At 37.9% G+C, this 17958-nt stretch overlaps 1 protein-coding gene across 7 annotated transcripts in view; it reads right to left on the minus strand.

Moving 5' to 3' along the window:
* The window catches only part of SA1 (stromal antigen), a 168688-nt gene that overhangs the window by 47568 nt on the left and 103162 nt on the right, over positions 1–17958 (minus strand). For all 7 annotated transcript variants that reach the window (XM_067156395.2, XM_067156393.2, XM_067156392.2 and 4 more), the window contains exon 14: positions 802–990. In XM_067156395.2, coding sequence (XP_067012496.1) covers positions 802–990 — 189 coding nt within the window. The remainder of the gene's footprint in view (positions 1–801; positions 991–17958) is intronic.

Raw genomic sequence — 17958 nt, forward strand, 5'->3', positions numbered from 1 at the left:
GTTTAACAGCTATTTCATACCAATAGTTGAAGCGTGCATCCTCACAAAGAAAAAGATTCAAGAAGACTGCAAGCATCAGAGATGAAATTTCTTAGATCCACCATACAGAAGACCAAGATGGACAAGTTAAGAACGAAGGAGGTGAGGAAAGAAGTCTGAATAAAGACACCCAATCAGACCGAATCGGTACATCTAAACTACTATGGTAAGGGCATGTGATGAGGATGAGGCCTACAAGAACAGCCAGAATAAATTTGGAAAGAAAGCTTGAGAGGATGGACATAATCAAGGTTGATCTAGATAACTATGTTCTAAATGACAGGTTGTATACGGACAGGAAGAAGTGGAAGAGGTTCATTAACAGAACCAGGGAAACTGGAATTGTACAATGATGATGATGATGACCATGTTGCACCTGATGTAAATAAATAAAACTGAGAAAAACATGAATATGAACACAAAGGATTATCCTAGGTCCAGAACTTCCAGCAGTGGTTCAACAATTGTAACAATATGGCAACTCTGGTTCAAGAAATATAAAACAGAAAAAAATACGACCTTGATGGTCACCTGTGAGGAGGTGACACCAGAAGAAGACAGACCCAGAATTTGCCTGGTATGAAAATGCAAAATCATAGAAAATCATTCTCGGGTCTGCCAATTATAAGGGTTCACCACAATATCTGGCAAATACAAGCAATGAATTCCTACTGTGTAACAAACTCACTCATTGCTGGAACTGTCAAGTGTGCATGAAACCCTTCCACAGTCAATCTTCCAACTTGACTTAGTGTGTTTTACCTCTTCTTTGTAAAGCTGACAAGGTCCATTGAGCAACATGTCCTTCATGGTGTCCATAAACTGGCCCAGTTTGGCGCGGAGACGAGGCACTTCCTCCACGCCAGTACTCCCGCCTTCCATCAGCTCTTCAACGTGATGCAAGTCCCACATTATACTGAAGAAGCACGCCGATATACAATACTTCACAGCCTGAAACATAAATACTCAGATCACCAGCTGCACAAGAGATTTTTCTCATGGGCTTGGAACCACAATTCTTCAATAAATTTCAAACCCCTTCAATTAAACCATGTCCATAATTTCTAAGTTTCCATATTCTTAATAAAATTTCATATACGAGAGAGAGTGTGTGTATTTTCTGAATGCCTAGGAACAATGCGGCTTTAGAAGTGGAAGATACACAGGGGAAACAATCTTCAGCATGAGGCTACTGATGGAAAAGAATTGAGAATATGGACATAGATCTAACAAAGGCATATGATAGTGTTCCCAGGGAGAAGATGTGGGAAAATGTTGTTTAAAAAAAAGACTGGGTACAAACTGTAGAAAATGGTGCAAGCAATGTACAACTGCGTAAGAAATGTACAGACTCCAGTTGGAAAGACGGAATGGTTTAGAAATGAAACTGGACTGCACTCAGTTGACAATCAACCCCTTAACTGGGGAACAGTTTCATAACATCAACCAACCAGTGGGTAATTATTCAGCGCAAAGCACACTTTTGGAATGAGTACAGTAGCATACGGCAGATGTAAATACAAAAAACAAAATCAAACCCAATGGCACTACAGCCCTTGAAGGGCCTTGGCCTAACAAGCGACAGCTGCTCACCCCGAAGGCCTGCAGATTACGAGGTGTCATGTGGCCAGCACGACGAATCCTCTCAGCCGTTATTCTTGGCTTTCGAGACCGGGGCCGCTATCTCACCGTCAGATAGCTCCTCAATTCTAATCACGTAGGCTGAGTGGACCTTGAACCAGCCCTCGGGTCCAGGTAAAAATCCCTGACCTGGCCGGGAATCGAACCCGGGGCCTCCGGGTAAGACCCTACACCACGGGCCGGCGTAGATGTAAATATTCAACAGAAAAATATATTTTACTTGATTTATTTAAATTATAAGTGATATAGTAGATATTCAATAGCATTTTGTTATTGCCGCTTTCCTTGTAAACCCGTAAATATATACATATATACACAGTGTATTCATACCAAAGTGAATTTAAAAAGTGTTCCTTTCATTATTATGATAACATTTTTCAAGTTTTCAGATATGCATCAATAGGTTCTACATACTTTCTGATTCATAGGTCATTCAGAAATTGCGCACAGTGTGGTAAATACGGAAGCAAGGGCAAGCACAAAGTGCCACGTCACATTCTTCACAGTAGTAGACATTTTCCCGTCGCCTATGGTTTGACAGGCACACAACAGAACGTTTTCTTGAGTGATTCCTACATCCGGTCCGCAGATTCTCAGATAATTCAACGTCTTTCCTAACCAAGCCATTATCACGTCACACGGAACAGTTTACCATCATATACAGACCAAATTACAAAAAGTTATCAGAACATGGACTATGGAGTTTGCAGAACTGTATCGTAGTGACGACGATGACACCAACTCGCAAATTTAGTTATTTCAATGTACATATACACAAATAAATACTTTACGATGAATTTGGCGCGGACCGTACGAAGCAACACGAGACAGCTGTTGGACTGCCACCTAAGTGCGAACTTCCTGGCTGGCGTGAGACCGGATAGAAATGAATAGGACAGCAATAATCACATCTAACATCAATGGTATTTGTTTTAAATTATGATAGCAGATGGCAGAAGTGATTAAGATTCGTCAGACACCTATAGGAAGCTGACCCTACGTAAGAACACATTTAGAAGTACAAGAACGCCTAAAGGTGTCAAACCCAATACTCGTGTGACAGCTGTCGACGCCTTTAAGCGTCAAACCCAGTTAAGGGGTTAACCATAAGTATTATGGTTAATTCTTTTATTAATCAAGTAAGTACATCGTCAAGGTGTGGTGTATTCAGAAGGCTATGTAAAAGGAAGCCATCATAAAACTTTGGCAAACTTAAGTCGTTTTATAGCTAAATCAAACCTATTTTGTTTTCCTATTCCTTAGCAGTAAAGCTTTCAGCATACAGGCTTCAGTAGAAAAATAAAGAATGTGATTGCAAACTTAGCTGAAATAGAGAATGACAAATAGGGACGAGAGTAGAATTCAAAATTAAATACCTAAGAAGTATGATAGGAAAGACAGTGTGCGAAATGAAGATGTTAGAAAGGAAGTTAGAATAGAAAACAAAAATGAGAGAATTGATAGGGATAAACTAAGATGGTTTGGAGATGTAAAGATAAGAATACCAAAACAGATGATAGAGATGAAGTTCGAGGGAAAGAGAGTGAGACCTAGAAGAAGGTACATCGATTCAATAAAGACGAGTGCAAGAAGAAGAAACCTGGAATGGGACAAAATGACGGTGAGAGAGAGAGAGAGAGACACAGAAAGGAAGGAGAGAGGAAGGTGGGGAATTACCATAAATGCCTCGACCTGGTAGAAGCTGGACAAGGGGGAAAGAGGAGGAGGAGGATTACATGTAATCTACAGTACTTGTACAGAAAAAGTACCTCAAGAATTCTCCCTCCTTACAAGTTTCATTATTGTAACCCCTCGGCACAAGCGCAGATAAACATCTCGAAGACAGCGTCATTTATATTTTCATATGGTTGCCACCATCTTTTCTTTGTGTCTTTATTTGCATTTTCCTCCCACTCCTTCCCGTAACAGTCATGCAACTGGATTTTGAATGTGGCATTTCCGAAATTAAACTGATTCACTAAATCACGGAACGATCATCCTTTTGAACTTTCTTTAATCAGAGAAATTCTTTCTTCTACACAAAGAGCATGCACTTTTCTCTTTGACATAGCGACTTGCTCTCACTTTGAAGGCAGAACAATTCCTAGTGCATTTCTTAAGATTTTAACACAAACTACATTAGCTTATTACCTGCTCCCATACCCTTGCAAGATAAAACAAGGTTACACATAGACAATGATCTCCAGCTAAGGGTTTAACACAAAACAGCTGGTAAAGCTCTTACAATAGAAATGTTTTCTAGCGGCCTGGAGCCTGTATACAGCAAACAAGGTGGTTAAAATAGATGAATGATTTGAATAACAGGGCACCAGAGAACCCCCCCCCCTCCCACACACACACACACACCACCATTGTCACTGCTGTGTACTTGTACATAGAAAACAGTACTGATGCAATACAATTCGTTTGCAAGTTGTGGGGTTATGAACCAAAGGTAGTCATCTTCAAAGGGCTACACAAGACATTTTAAGTTTAAAATTAGTGGTTGTTGGTCAGGAATTAGTGGTCACGTTTTTCGGAGACGCCAAGGTGCAGACTTTTGTCCCACAGGAATTCCTTTATGAGCCAGTTAATCTACTGACACCATGTCGGCGGTGTTTTTGAGCATTTTTGAATACCAGCGGAAAGAGCAAAAATGGTCGTGGAAAGAGGGGGTATGGCTGAAGGGGTGGTTACCTGGAGAGGTTTCAATGTTGTTGGAACCTCTCAGGTCATTACGAGAGAGAGGGAAAGGCATTTATCCCTGACGTGACGCAGCATAAGAATGTGTGCGTTTGTTCGGGGACAAAGACAAAGACATATTATCTACTAAAGATAGCTTATTTGCAGAGTTGTGCTCCTTATAGTTTTCATGACCTTTTTTTATGGCTATAGTTCTTCAAGGTTATCAACTTCATATAGTTGCATCTTTATGACAAATATTTACAATGATGTCTTCTTTGGTGGAATATCAGTAGTAATATTGCTATAATTATACCGTATTTACCCGAATAATCCCCGCTGTCGAATAATGCCTGCACCCTCATTTTAGAAAGGCTCATTTTGAAAAAAAAAAAAAAAAAAATTGAAATGAACTAAAATTCCTTCCATCGAAAGAGCAATGTAGGCATAAAGAAATATTTCATATCACTGTGCGAGGTCCACGTGGTCTTTACGCAAATATCACCGCTATGAAATAAATTTTCCATGAAAATGAGCAAGTAGGGCTATTTACGTGACGGGTATTTTATTAATCAGAACTTGCAATAAGCTCGATACCCTGTAGATTGGAAGATTCATTGTCTCTTGCATCACTAGAATCCTCTCCTAAATTACAAGTTCGTCACACTACGTCTAAGACCCGTATTCACGAACGTAACGCTATTATCTCAGTTTTTAAATTTTTACCAGAGATTGGTTGACCGGCAAAATGGGATATCTAAGATAATAGCCTTCCAAGATAGCCCGAAGGCGGCTGGAATATCAAATTGAAAGATAAAATCACAGCGATGAGTAATATGATCAAGATTATGCTATTAATAAAAGTCCTAGATGGATAAAAGAACGTGCGACATATTTCCAGGACTACGACGACTCTGATTTTCAGACATTTTAGGTTATCTAAAGCTTCCGAACATAACTTGGAATTCCCAACACATAGGTACGCCTAAAATGAATTCTCGATTATAACTAATATGGATGTTAGGAAAAACTTAAACGGTCCACCTTTTCAATACAAAAATGTTATATTTATTTATAACATGTATTTGCACTTGGAACTAGTTTCGACGCTGTGTTTGCGTCATCATCAGCCAAAATGTGGGAAATAGGCAACTGGGTTATATGAAGGAGTTATATCATGTTCAAAATCATGCTTTCACGTCTCTGCACAATATTTAAAATAAAAATTTTACCGTTGGTCTTTAGAGCTATTGTTGAGAGTGAAGGTTAATTTCCTGTTATGTATGTTTATCAGGAACTCAAGGGAGACTTCATTAGTTAGTCGGAACATAGAAAAAATGAGGAACTCTTCTCAGAAGAACTCTTAATGTTTCACTTTACTTTGTCCTGCCTGCTGGCTCTCCAGAAATGTGTGCGCGTGTGTTCCTTTTTATATTCAGGAATCATTCAAGAAGAACACTTTCGCACTGCAAGATATGTGGTTAAGGTTATTTTTAATATGTATAACTTTTGTTTTCGCAACGATTCATTTGTTTCTATATTCGTCCCTGTTTTTATCTCCTTATAAGATGTGTATTGTTTAATGTAACGCCTTGTGTAATATAAATGCCTACATCTTGCCTATTTCCCACATTTTGGCTGATGATGACGCAAACACAGCGTCGAAACTAGTTCCAAGTGCAAATACATGTTATAAATAAATATAACATTTTTGTATTGAAAAGGTGGACCGTTTAAGTTTTTCCTAACATCCTTTCTCAGTTCAATACGGACAAAATGAAATTCCTATGTTTAAATATAATATCTTGTACGGTACACGACTGGGAGACTTTTAATGAAGAATTAAGGAATACTGCCTTATTTTTTGAGTGACGTACAATGCGTAGGCTATAATTGGTTTTCTTATTCCCTTTGTTAATGCTTTCTGCTACCAAGTTCAATAACAATTCACTGTCATGGGAAGTCATATTAGGCTTCTTTCTTTGTTTCTCCTCAACAGTGGATATAATTTATGCAAGTTATTTGCAAACACAAATGGAATCAAAAACTTGTTTACATTTTGATAGTGGCAGCAGCACGTAGTCATTTGTTTTCCGTACGTCAGTATGAAAAATATATCGATGTGCCGACTTTGCGATCAAAAACTTGAATGGAAGAAGAAAGATGTTTTGGAAAAACACTGCAAGAGTAGAAATGAGTTGCCTAGTATTTATTTATTCGTGTCAGAGGTACCAATATATACAAGGAAGAGATACTGAATATATGTACTGAATATGAAAGATGTACATGAACAAATTAATCGTATATAGTTGTGAATGAAGCACTTGAAAAATAACAAATGGAAGATCACACATAAAAATAAAATAAGAAGAGAAGTCTAGTAAAATGATACTTGGAATTATGATCTTGTTGAAAATAAGCCTGTTTCTGTAACATGCAAATCGGTTTTTGAAATTCACTCTATAGTGAGGAGGGGGTTGGGTAATAATCCGAAAGTAACGGACATAGGGCCGGTTGCATAAAAATCGCTAACTGTAGTTCACTTTTGATCGAAGATCGGAAATGAACTTCGTTCTTTTCTCTGTGTGAGTTGTATAACACTAATCTGAGATCACTGAACCAAGTTCAATTTTGATCTAAGGTCGACGAAACAGAGTTGACAACATCGCTAAACAAGAGAGATAATTGCGATTGTATCGAATCGAGTTGTATCGAACATGCGATTTAGATAGAAACGATCGACCATTCTCGACGCCATTCGACATTCATTTGTCTGCGATATGTAAACAAAGCCGCAAAATGGAGAAGAAAGATGAGTAACAAGAAGACGCATACTGCAAATTTTAAGAAGGAGGAAAAATATATGTCCTTCTTACTTCACCCTCCTCAGCAGGCATCTTGTTGAATTGAGGTTTTAGAGCTGCAATCTCTCTAGTGACTTTGTGTATAGTCCTACTTGCAGTTCCTTTATTTACATTGAATACATCTCCAATTACTATTTGGAAGCTTCCATTTGCGTAAAATCTTAGTGTGAGAAGGATCATGAACATTGAATTCAGTGCATGATTTCGTTTAGTTTGTGTCCTTAATTGTAGATGTAATCTTTGTTCTAGTTCTTCAACTACACGTTTTCGTAATCGAAACCGTATTTAAATTGTCGATCATTTAGTTCTAACAAGGGATTCCTTCTATGTTGAAACACGCGAGGAGCTCTTTGGAGTTCAAACTCTCCATTCTCAGATGAAACGTCAGAATAATCTGAAATCTGAAAATAGCATAACCTATAGGCCCTACGCATAAAACAGCGGAGAACAAACAACTTGTTAATAGTAGGCTTATTGTTCAAATAATTACAATTAGCATTACTTTCCATTTTACTTAATCAACAGTAGGCCTATTTATTATTTTCTTTGTTATTGTGTTATAGACACCTAAACAGATTTATTTCTCACAAAAATAATAATTATATTCCTTCTGCTGAACTTAGTTCAACCAGGTTAATCTGAGAAAATTCACCAGTTAAATTTGATCTTCCATCAAGAAGAAATGATCTTGGATTAATGTTTATACAACCAAAATTCTAAGTTCAGCTTGACTGGAGATCAGTTTCAGGTGGTTGAACTTAGATTAACTTTTATGCAACCGGCCCATAGAGAATGAATTTCTAACCCCACAGTTCTGGGATCACATTACTAAGGAAACCAATTCCTATGCCTCTATATTTCTTGCTAATTTACCTGCTTCCCGTGGAACTAGTAATACGTAAGAAAAAATCATTGGTTTCCTGTTACTATAGACGAGCTCAAAGCTTACTTTGCTTTGTGTATTGTTATGTAGCCTATGCGATTAGTCAAATTTATGGTAAAGTGACGAAAAAATAAATGGTATGTAAGGGAATATTTCCTTTCACAAGTAATGGTAGCCCAAAGGGTTAAATCATTCAATGTGTGGAATATCTTTCACTGGCTAAAGAGTACTGCAAAGATCAATCAATCAAACAGCAAATACACTTTCAAGCACACACGTTCATTCTCTTTGTGTGTTGACCCTTGATCATAGTAGGTTATTCTTGACATTGGTGTTGAGTAGTAGTTCTGTTTAAAAGTACGGTAGCGATTTATTTTATTGTCTGGTAGCCATAGGTAGAAGCGAAGTGACGATCAAACAGCATGCCGAAAGTCACAAATCGGGACATTTTTATGTAAGCGAAGACTTGAAGAAAAAAAAAAAATAATTTGCAGTCCTTCCTTTGCCTTGGCAGCACTGCTGTGCATATGGGCCTCTACGAACAGTGTTGATGTAGAGTTTTTTTTTTAGCAAGTACAACATAATTGTAACTGATAGGAGGTCTCAAATGAAGGAGGACACCTTTTAAACAACTGGCATGTTGTACTTCAATCATCATTGAAATTCCTCTTCCTTGTAGGTGTGTTGTACTGTGATAAATAAATACATTCAGAATAGTATTTTTCACTTTGAAATTGTGTTTGTAAATAAGCATATTCCTGTGTGTGCGTTAATACTTCTTGCAGTCTTATGTTGATGCCTGTCTTATTTTCCATAGTGAATTCGAAACTGCATGACCCGCAATGGGTAATTAAACAGTATGATTTTACTCCCAACTGTTGTGTGTGCAATTTAGCAAATTATGCCTATTTTTAACCAATTTGCTACAAAACGCTAAATTTGAGAAGTTTAGATGCTACAAAACGTTAAATTTGAAAATCTAAACGCTAAATCTCTGATTTTTAAATGCTATAAACCACGAACTCTACCCATTTGCTTAGCCGAAGATGGCCAGTACGATTCTCCCGGCTTTTCAGCAAAATATTTAGTGTATTCACTAATGGATATAAATACAGGCCGCATAGCTCATTTGGAACTTATTCAGAGAGTGATCGTGAATGGTGATCTTGAAAGAACTGCGTGTGCAATCGCGATGAGGAAGATTGTACAGGAAGAAAATTGTAATATAAAACTCTTCCTTTCCGACAGACACAAAGGAGTAAGGTATTTACTGAGAACGCAGTATTCTGATATTGAACATGAATTTGATATTTGGCACATTTCAAAAAGTCTAAAGAAAAAGATGAAAGCTCTTGAAAAAAATCATCCAGAAGTTCAAGCGTGGAAGGCTTTATGGTGGGCAGCACAAACATGTAATGGAAACAGTTCTGTGTTAATCGATAAATTTATGTCAATTTTGCACCACATAAAAAATGAGCATAAGTGGTTAGAAAACGGTGAATTGAAATCCTGTGAGCACGATACATTAACGGAGGAGGAAGAGAGAAAGAAAATGTGGATTAAAGGAAATTCAAGTTCATATGAAGCCTCGAAGAAAATAGTTTTTGACAAATATTTTTCAAAAGATGTGGAACATATAAAACACTACGTTCACACCGGAAGCCTAGAAAGTTATCACAACCTTCGTTTGAAATACGCTCCTAAGAGAGTTCATTTCTCGTACAGAGGATTAAAGCTCAGGTCAGTGATTGCTACATTGGACTATAACTGGAACATCAATAAATTAAAAGCTGGTATCAAAACTCAGTACTCAAAATCAACAGGAAGCTGGGTGATAAAACAGAAATATGAGGCATCAAGCGATGGATGGAAGAAGGCAAAAATTGGACAAAATAAATCTCTTGCAAACTAACTATAGTAGAGCCTCACCTGAAGATCAAGCAATGGATCGGTCACTGCCTAAAAACATCGCTCCAATACCTCGACCTTCCAATGACGACCTGATCAAGAAGCACTTCTCATGATTTTACTCGCAACAATAACTGAGGTACTGTACTTCATGTCAAAATAATACATTATCTATATTTATCATACAAACAAGCTTAGGAAACTCTTACATAATTCTACTGTTTTAATTTCATTTTTCATTTACAGCTTGGGCATAGGTGCCATCGGGTTCCGGAAATGTGTTCCTTATGGTGTTGACAACACATGATGGTATGAAAACTCTGTTCTTTTTACCAACAGCAGGCAATACGCGTTGTAAACGAGGGTTTTCTTGTTATACACATAAATTTCTCAGATTTCACTGCTTTTACATTGTCTAATCTACAACAGCATACACTTTCTTCATTCGTATCCATGATGGTACACTCATTACATTTACACCAAATTTACTACACGGCCTGTAGTGTTTAGCATATCCATATCAAGATCGCTATCTGAATGGACATCAGCAAACGTTCGTTCTGGCTCATACTGATACGGATGAATGATATTTACATCCATTATAAATAAAAATAAGCCCACTAATACTTGCAAGAGAACAACACGGCAGTAGCAGATGGAGTGCGGGAAAAGACTGCGCGAGTTTACTCCCAGCGTCAAGGCTGCCAGGTAGACTCTACAGCGCAGTGACGTCACGACCAGTTACTACTTCCGCACATAACTTGAGAATGGTTGGACGTAGAGGCACCAGATTAACGGCATTGTTATTACATTCCGATACTACATATTTAGCAACGAATAACGAAACATGTGTTTTTGTGTTGTTCTCCTTTAAGGATCTGTGTACAGCAGTTCCTTCCTGGTCTATATTAGAGTTGCCTAGTATCAAACATAGACAAAAGCCATTCTGTTAATTTTTCAGTAGAGCCAAATATTTGTTTCTCTATATTATCCCCCCGATACGTGTGTAAAAATTTTTGTATGCCGTATTGCCAACCCTGTGAACAAGAAAACCATGGTCGTCACTTAAGAATTTCATTCTAAGGGAATGTAAAACACGTTCAAATAAGACGATGTCCAGTTTTGAAACTAAAATTGACTTTTGTCTGATTTTGAAACAAACATCCATGTAATTCTCCACTTGTGAAACAAACTATCCCAGTATTTTGAAACAAAGTTGTGGGATGGCACGATAGTAAACTTCTGTTTTAAAAGAAATATAATGAAAATATGAAAGAAATAAGTTTATTCTTATACTTTGCTAACAATTTTAACATTAATTTCAGTTCTTGATTCACTGTATTTGTGGGCTAAAGACCTCTAGTTCATCACACTGGTCTTCAAAACAATCACATTCATAATGATTAACCGCTTGTTCATTTTTACTACAACTGTTCTTATTAATGACTTTGACATTGCAACTTAGGAGAGGCATTTAATTTGCACTCTTTTCCAAAGCTCTTACCTAGTAATTTTTCAAAATCTTAAAGTTTCTATGGGTTTACATTTACGCCAATGTCAATAGGTAAAGGATTCATTAACTTTAGACTTGCCTGTCCCGCCTTTGTGAACTTGTGCTCAATACCCGTTTCCAAATAATAGCACCTCACTTATAACTACAAAATTGCCCCTTTTCATACAACTGAGTACAATTTTTGACATTGTGAAATCTTGAAATGAAGTGCACTAGCAAATGTCGGATACATCTGTGCTTGTTCTTTCCCATTCAGTGGTTCCTAGGTTTGTCCAATCACTTTCACTGGGCCATACCTTTTGAACACCTCATGATATTTATCTGGACTTATTGTGGTCATCATCATCTTCAGGTCTTTCTCAATGAGTCCAAAAATCCCATCTGACAGCAAATATGAGTGTCCAATAACTGGAAATCCCAGTACCGGTACTCATTTCTTAGCCTCAGTCTCCAGCCATGTATAAACGCACATTGTCAGGGCACGGTTTGCTTTGAGATGTGCCTGTCACAACAGACAGTTTGTAACAATAGAGATGTCTGGAATAATAAGCCGACTAATAACTTAAGTTTAGCAAAGCAAGGTTCTTTTGGCAATCATAGGACATTGAAAGACAGGCCTCCTCTTTTTTTTTCTCCAGATGTCGATAAAAATTCTGCGCTTGTTTCATGTGGATAGTTCTCTTCAAACTTAAGGTTGATCTTTCCTCTTCATTATTTTCAAACTTAATACATTGCTCTAGTTCCACGCATGTAGTGCACTCATCTGTGCCTGGAGAAGAAAACCCTATATTTAACCTGGTAAGCTTCCTTTATAGGGGCCAAATACCTTCTTAGGTCGATGGCCCAAGTACATAGCATTTAAAAAAATTTAAAAAGCTTCCTTTACTTGCAATTCCACTTCTCTACCTTCATTATACATATGCAATTTCAGGTGAACACTCCGAAACATTGTCTTCAATATTCAACGAAAATATTTTCCCAAATACTTATAAGTAGGAACCTGAAAAATTAGCATCTACAGTGAAACCTCGATTCTCAGTTTTTCGAGGGACCATGAATATAAAACGTACAACACGGGAAAACGGAAAATCCGGGAATGAATGAAAACCATCAACAATTTGGCTAAACATCACAAAAATTAAATATGTATAATTATAATCTTACAAAAACTCCTAAACAAAACCAAACTACAGCCCCAGTGGGACTTTGCCCGCCAAGCGACCGCTGCTCAGCCCGAAGGCCTGCAGATTACGAGGTGCGCATGGTCAGTGCGACGAATCCTCTCGGCAAATATTCCTGGCTCTGTAGATCGGGGTCGCCATCTCACCATTAGATAGCTCCACAATTAAAGGTATTCACATAGGCTGAGTGGACCTGGAACCAGACTTATATCCAGGTAAAATTGCCTGACCTGGTCGCAATCGAACCCGGGCCCTCTGGATGAGAGGCGGGCATGTTAGACCGCGAAACCGCATTAATTACCGGTACACGAGTTCAAAATCTCGGTACTTTATATTCAGTTTTACAGGGGAATCTTCGTCAGTTTCCCGTGAAAACTTCTTTCAGTTCAGCATCTTTGATTAGGCTAGTCAAACTTCGAAAAATCTAATAACGCCAAGCCAAACGACAATCGACCACAAGTAGTTTTTAATTTTCTCATCTGATAAAATAAAGCACATTAGATACAAAAGCACCCAAAATGATGGCGAAATCCGTTCATTTCTTAATCTTTCATTGTAATTTGGTCTCCGGTATATTGTTCGTAGTCAGTTTCTGGAAATCTCGTACCGCGCAAATTAGGCCTACATCGACTTTTAAAGGTTATGTTGAACTCGAAAACATGGTTTCGAATGTAAGTATCGATTCTTAAAAGTTCTCGAATGCATTATATTCAGTTCTACGCGTCACAAATCCAATCAAATTGGAAAGATAAAAGAAATGTAAAAACTTCAGAAATTACGGTTATTCGCGACCTTGAGGTCATCTGGAAAGCGCGCTCGCTGCACATGTCAGTACGAGTTTGACATGATACCAACCATTTAAAATGTAACGTGCGCAAATAAAACGACTGCAGTTTTTGGCATTTTAAAACGAAAACGTAACATTCCCACTCTTACATCAGGACCTAAAGAGTAATAGGCAATCCCAAGACCTCCCATGGCTTTCTTTTTTTTTATAATGTAGGGTGCAACATCTGTTTTGGTCTCGCTAACATATCATGTACGATAATATCAAAAGGTACTGAATTTGTGTTAAGAAGGAGCAGTTTCGATTCCTGCCTGAAAGCCAAGTTACTCTGCAGTGCCCTGAGCACAGTGCCGAAAACCTCCTCGGCAATATGATCGAAAAAATGTAAAAATATAAACATCTAACCCTGGACATAATATGGACGTTTTATAAGTGCGAACATATGACGAAACTCGTTCCGTCTTCAAGCAGAGCTGTCGAAATGCGCCGTGTCTCCTTGCAGTTGTTGTGGGGACCCTCTGCTTTATGATTTTCCGACATTCTCTAAACAATACCACCCGAATGCGATGCTAAGATGGTCTCTTATGCAAGTTCACCGCCGATCGCTTTTCTAGTACCGGTACAGTACTTGCTTTAATTATCGCAGTGACGGGGCGTTAACGCCAAGATCCATAAATATGCCATAGCCGTCCTTTCGTGAGATACAGTTTATTAAAAAACGATTGATCGAGGATTTAGCATTGATGGGACTGGAATTTTTGGACGGTTGATCAGGGAAAGCGTTTCTTCGAGGAACGGATAATGCGGGACTTTTACAACGTGATTTAATTACGATGCTCGCGGGACCACGTAATTTGAACGCATATTCCGGGAAAACGTATTTTCTGGGAACGGATAATCGAGGTTCCACTGTATTTGTTTCAAAATTAGCACCTATTTTTTCCAATATTAGCATCTTTTTTTCCAAAATTAGCATCTATTTACAAAGTTAAAATAATCGCATGATATTATTAATTTTAACGATTCCAAGTTTATGTAGTTCAGTTATTGTCCTTGGTCACACACAATACAAATTCATTGTTCAAACGAAAGCATTGTCAGTACTTCGGCATGGCTTTTTTTAAATTACACCGTTTGTCTGAAACCACTGTGTTGTAATGAGACAACACGCGCTCGCTATCTACATTGTACGTAGGGGTCCACAACAGCTCAAGACAGTATTTAGCAAATATGCTGAACTCTGTCTGATCTGCAGTTAATGCAAGGATGACATCACATTTTTCAATTTCTTTCATCTGGGTTTGAATTGCATGTTTCAGAGAATAGTAACCAGATCAGATATCGTTTCGTAAGAGATCTGTTACTCCAAACAATTTCTCAAGCTCATCTAATTTATGTGTTAGTCAAAATTATATTTTTCAGATACAAAGCTTGAGAAATTGACACAAAATGCTCATGGTTGGGGTCTTTAGCTTTCAATGTGCCTAGCTTGCACTGTGAAGAATGAGCAGCTTTGACAAATGTGTCTCTACATGCAGCCTGCTGTAGAGGAATGAGCTTAATCAAAGCATCATTAGTTGCCGCAGAAAAATTCCCCTCACAAATTAAGGTAAGACTGGTGTCAAGGTTATGCAGTTTGGGGTAAAGGAGATGAGAGGTAGGATACAGAGACCCTTCAAGTTCAGTACGGAGGTCAACCAATCCAGCTGCATGATCTGTGACAAAAACCATGTGGGAGTGAAGCCTATTTACTTTTCGGTCACTCAGATCAGTCAGGTACCGCTACTTAATACCACAGTTGTTGATGTCTTTCATGTCAGACATCTTGAAAAATGTAACAACATCAGTACAGTAAGAACTCAAACAGAAGACAGCCCGAAACCAGCTATTCCATCGGGTTATGACAGATGCAGGAAAAAGCTTTGCTTCCTTTGAAGCACCATACGTCGATATTAAGAATGGTAAATAATTATATTTTTGCTTTCTTGTGTTTAAAAATGCAGACTTTACCATCGCAACCACATGATTTAAATCTGTCATCACTGCGACCCAAGTTGTTTTCGCGAGTAAAATAGCACATTTTTGCAGAATTCGCACCAAAATTGCATATTCACACTAATTTCGCATTTTGTCACACTTCTATATATGCCTAAAAATGATTTTATTCCACATTAGAATTACCGTAGGCTTGGATTCAGTCGAAGATTCGCGATTTTTTCACGTCCCTACTTATAAGTAAAATACTGAAAAAACATGAGCACTAAACTTCCAAGCACGCACCGACAAGAGAACGTAAACAAATGGTCGCCATGCCAGTTTGATGTCACTTGTAGCAATCTGATTGGCTCAAACGGTCATGTCCATTTTTGATAGAAACTTTGTTTGGAGATGTCCGATTATGAAAGTAACTGCATATTTCTTTGTTAAAAATAAAGTACAAATATTCGTTTATGAAAAACATGGACCACTAATTCAGAGAGAGCATTAAAAATACTATAGTGATCTATTCTTAACTCAATTTTGATATGGGTGGCGCATGTCCGTGTTTGACATTAGGCACCTCAAATGTTGTGCTACTAAAGGAGCGATTTTTTCCCAACCAACATGTGAACAGCATGGCACCAAGTGGCAAGCCACAATAGCCGAAATGGATAGAAAGACAAAAAAGAGCAAAAAGCGAGAAACACACATTCATTAAGGATACTGTGAAGATGTGCCTGCAGACTAACATTCCCATCCACAAGCTGGACCATCCTGCTTTTCGAGACTACCTTGAGAAATAAGTGCCGCTTTCAGATATATATTTGGGTGTTATTTATATTTGCGTTTAAAATACATTTACACTATCCTGAGTGGTATAGCCTAACTTACTGTGAAATATTCATAAACTAGTCTATATCACCCACCCCCCCCCCCCACCAAAAAAAAAAAAAAAAACCCACCACGTGAATGGTTGTTTTGAAGTATTACAATTGCTATACGGTCTCTTAAATTTTAAACCAGAAACCACGTAGACGCATGTTCCCTGTAATATGACGACTTTGCATGGAATTTTAGGTTAGGTTAGTCAAATTTTCGACCAAAAGAAACCCCCAAACAAACATGGATGGACGTTATTTTAAAATGTTCAATTTAATAGACCGTCTAGGATGTACAATAAACGACTGTTTTTTTATGTATGTAAATGGAAGTTTATAGGAAAAATTTTGAAAACTCGTTCAGTGATACATGTTTCCAGATATTACAGGGAGATAATTGGAGACCATCTCCTTCACTGTGCACATAAGTTGCATCTTGTGGGGGATGTTATTCTCAAGGAACTGTCACAGTTGAACAATTTAGTTTCAAAACTTGAGATGGCTTTTCTCCACTGCAGGAACTTGAACGATCTAATTTTTTGCTACATAAGTTCCCTGATTTGAATGTACTGTTGTTCCCAGCTCCTGTCTTCACCCGATGGAATTCTTGGGTTCACTCAGTCCAGTCTTGACAAGTACTTCACACACCTGGTAGAATCATTTAGCTCTCTTGGTGATAATTCCCTAAATAGCAGTGGCCATACTGTGTTGGATAAGTTTAGAGAGCAGGATATGATTCCCTTACTGAAAGTTCAGATAAAACTTATTTTACAGATATCTGTGAAAATTAATACAGCATTCACAGAACTGGAGGGATCATCCTACCCGGATGCTCACAAGTTGTAGGATGATATTTCCACTATTTGTGGAGAATTGAAGAGGTGTGCTGACTGATGGTTTTCATTGGAAACAAGTGACCTGCTGGAGAGTTGCAGAAACAATACGAAGAAAGAGGAAATTAAGGTGCAATTTAAACAATGCATAACAAAGCTCTTGAGGCATATGAGCGTTATCGATACTAACGTGTTTTTCAACGAAGTGTGCAATTTATTTAATCCTGCAGTTGCAGGGCAGAACAGTGCTCTGGAACCCAAATCACTTGTGTCTTTGAAGCATAAGTTGCCATTTTTATAAGTGTCACTGCTGATCCGTTTGTGGAGGGCTGTGAAGCTTATCACCAACAGAGGATGCAGAACATTATAATGAAAAATAAACCACTGACACTCTTCAAATGTTGATGGCATTAAGTTTAATTTTTTCTTCCTTTGCCTCAGCAGCACTGCAGTGCATTTGGGTCGCTACGAACAGTGGCAATGTAGAGAGAGTTTTTAGCAAGTACAGCACGATTGTAACTAATAGGTGGTCTCGAATGAAGGAGGACATCATTCAAACAATTGGCATGTTGTACTTCCTGGAAATTTTCTTCCTTGCAGGTCTGTTCTACTGTGATGAATGAATACGTTCAAAATAGTATTTTTCACTTTAAAATTGCATTTGTAAATATGCATATTCGTGTGTGTGTTAATACTTTTGCAGTCTTATGTTGATAATTGTTTTATTTTCCATAGTGTATTCAAAACTGTATGGCGAGCAATGTGTGAT

The sequence above is a fragment of the Anabrus simplex genome, chromosome 12 (genome assembly GCF_040414725.1).
Source record: "Anabrus simplex isolate iqAnaSimp1 chromosome 12, ASM4041472v1, whole genome shotgun sequence".
Taxonomy (NCBI): domain Eukaryota; kingdom Metazoa; phylum Arthropoda; class Insecta; order Orthoptera; family Tettigoniidae; genus Anabrus; species Anabrus simplex.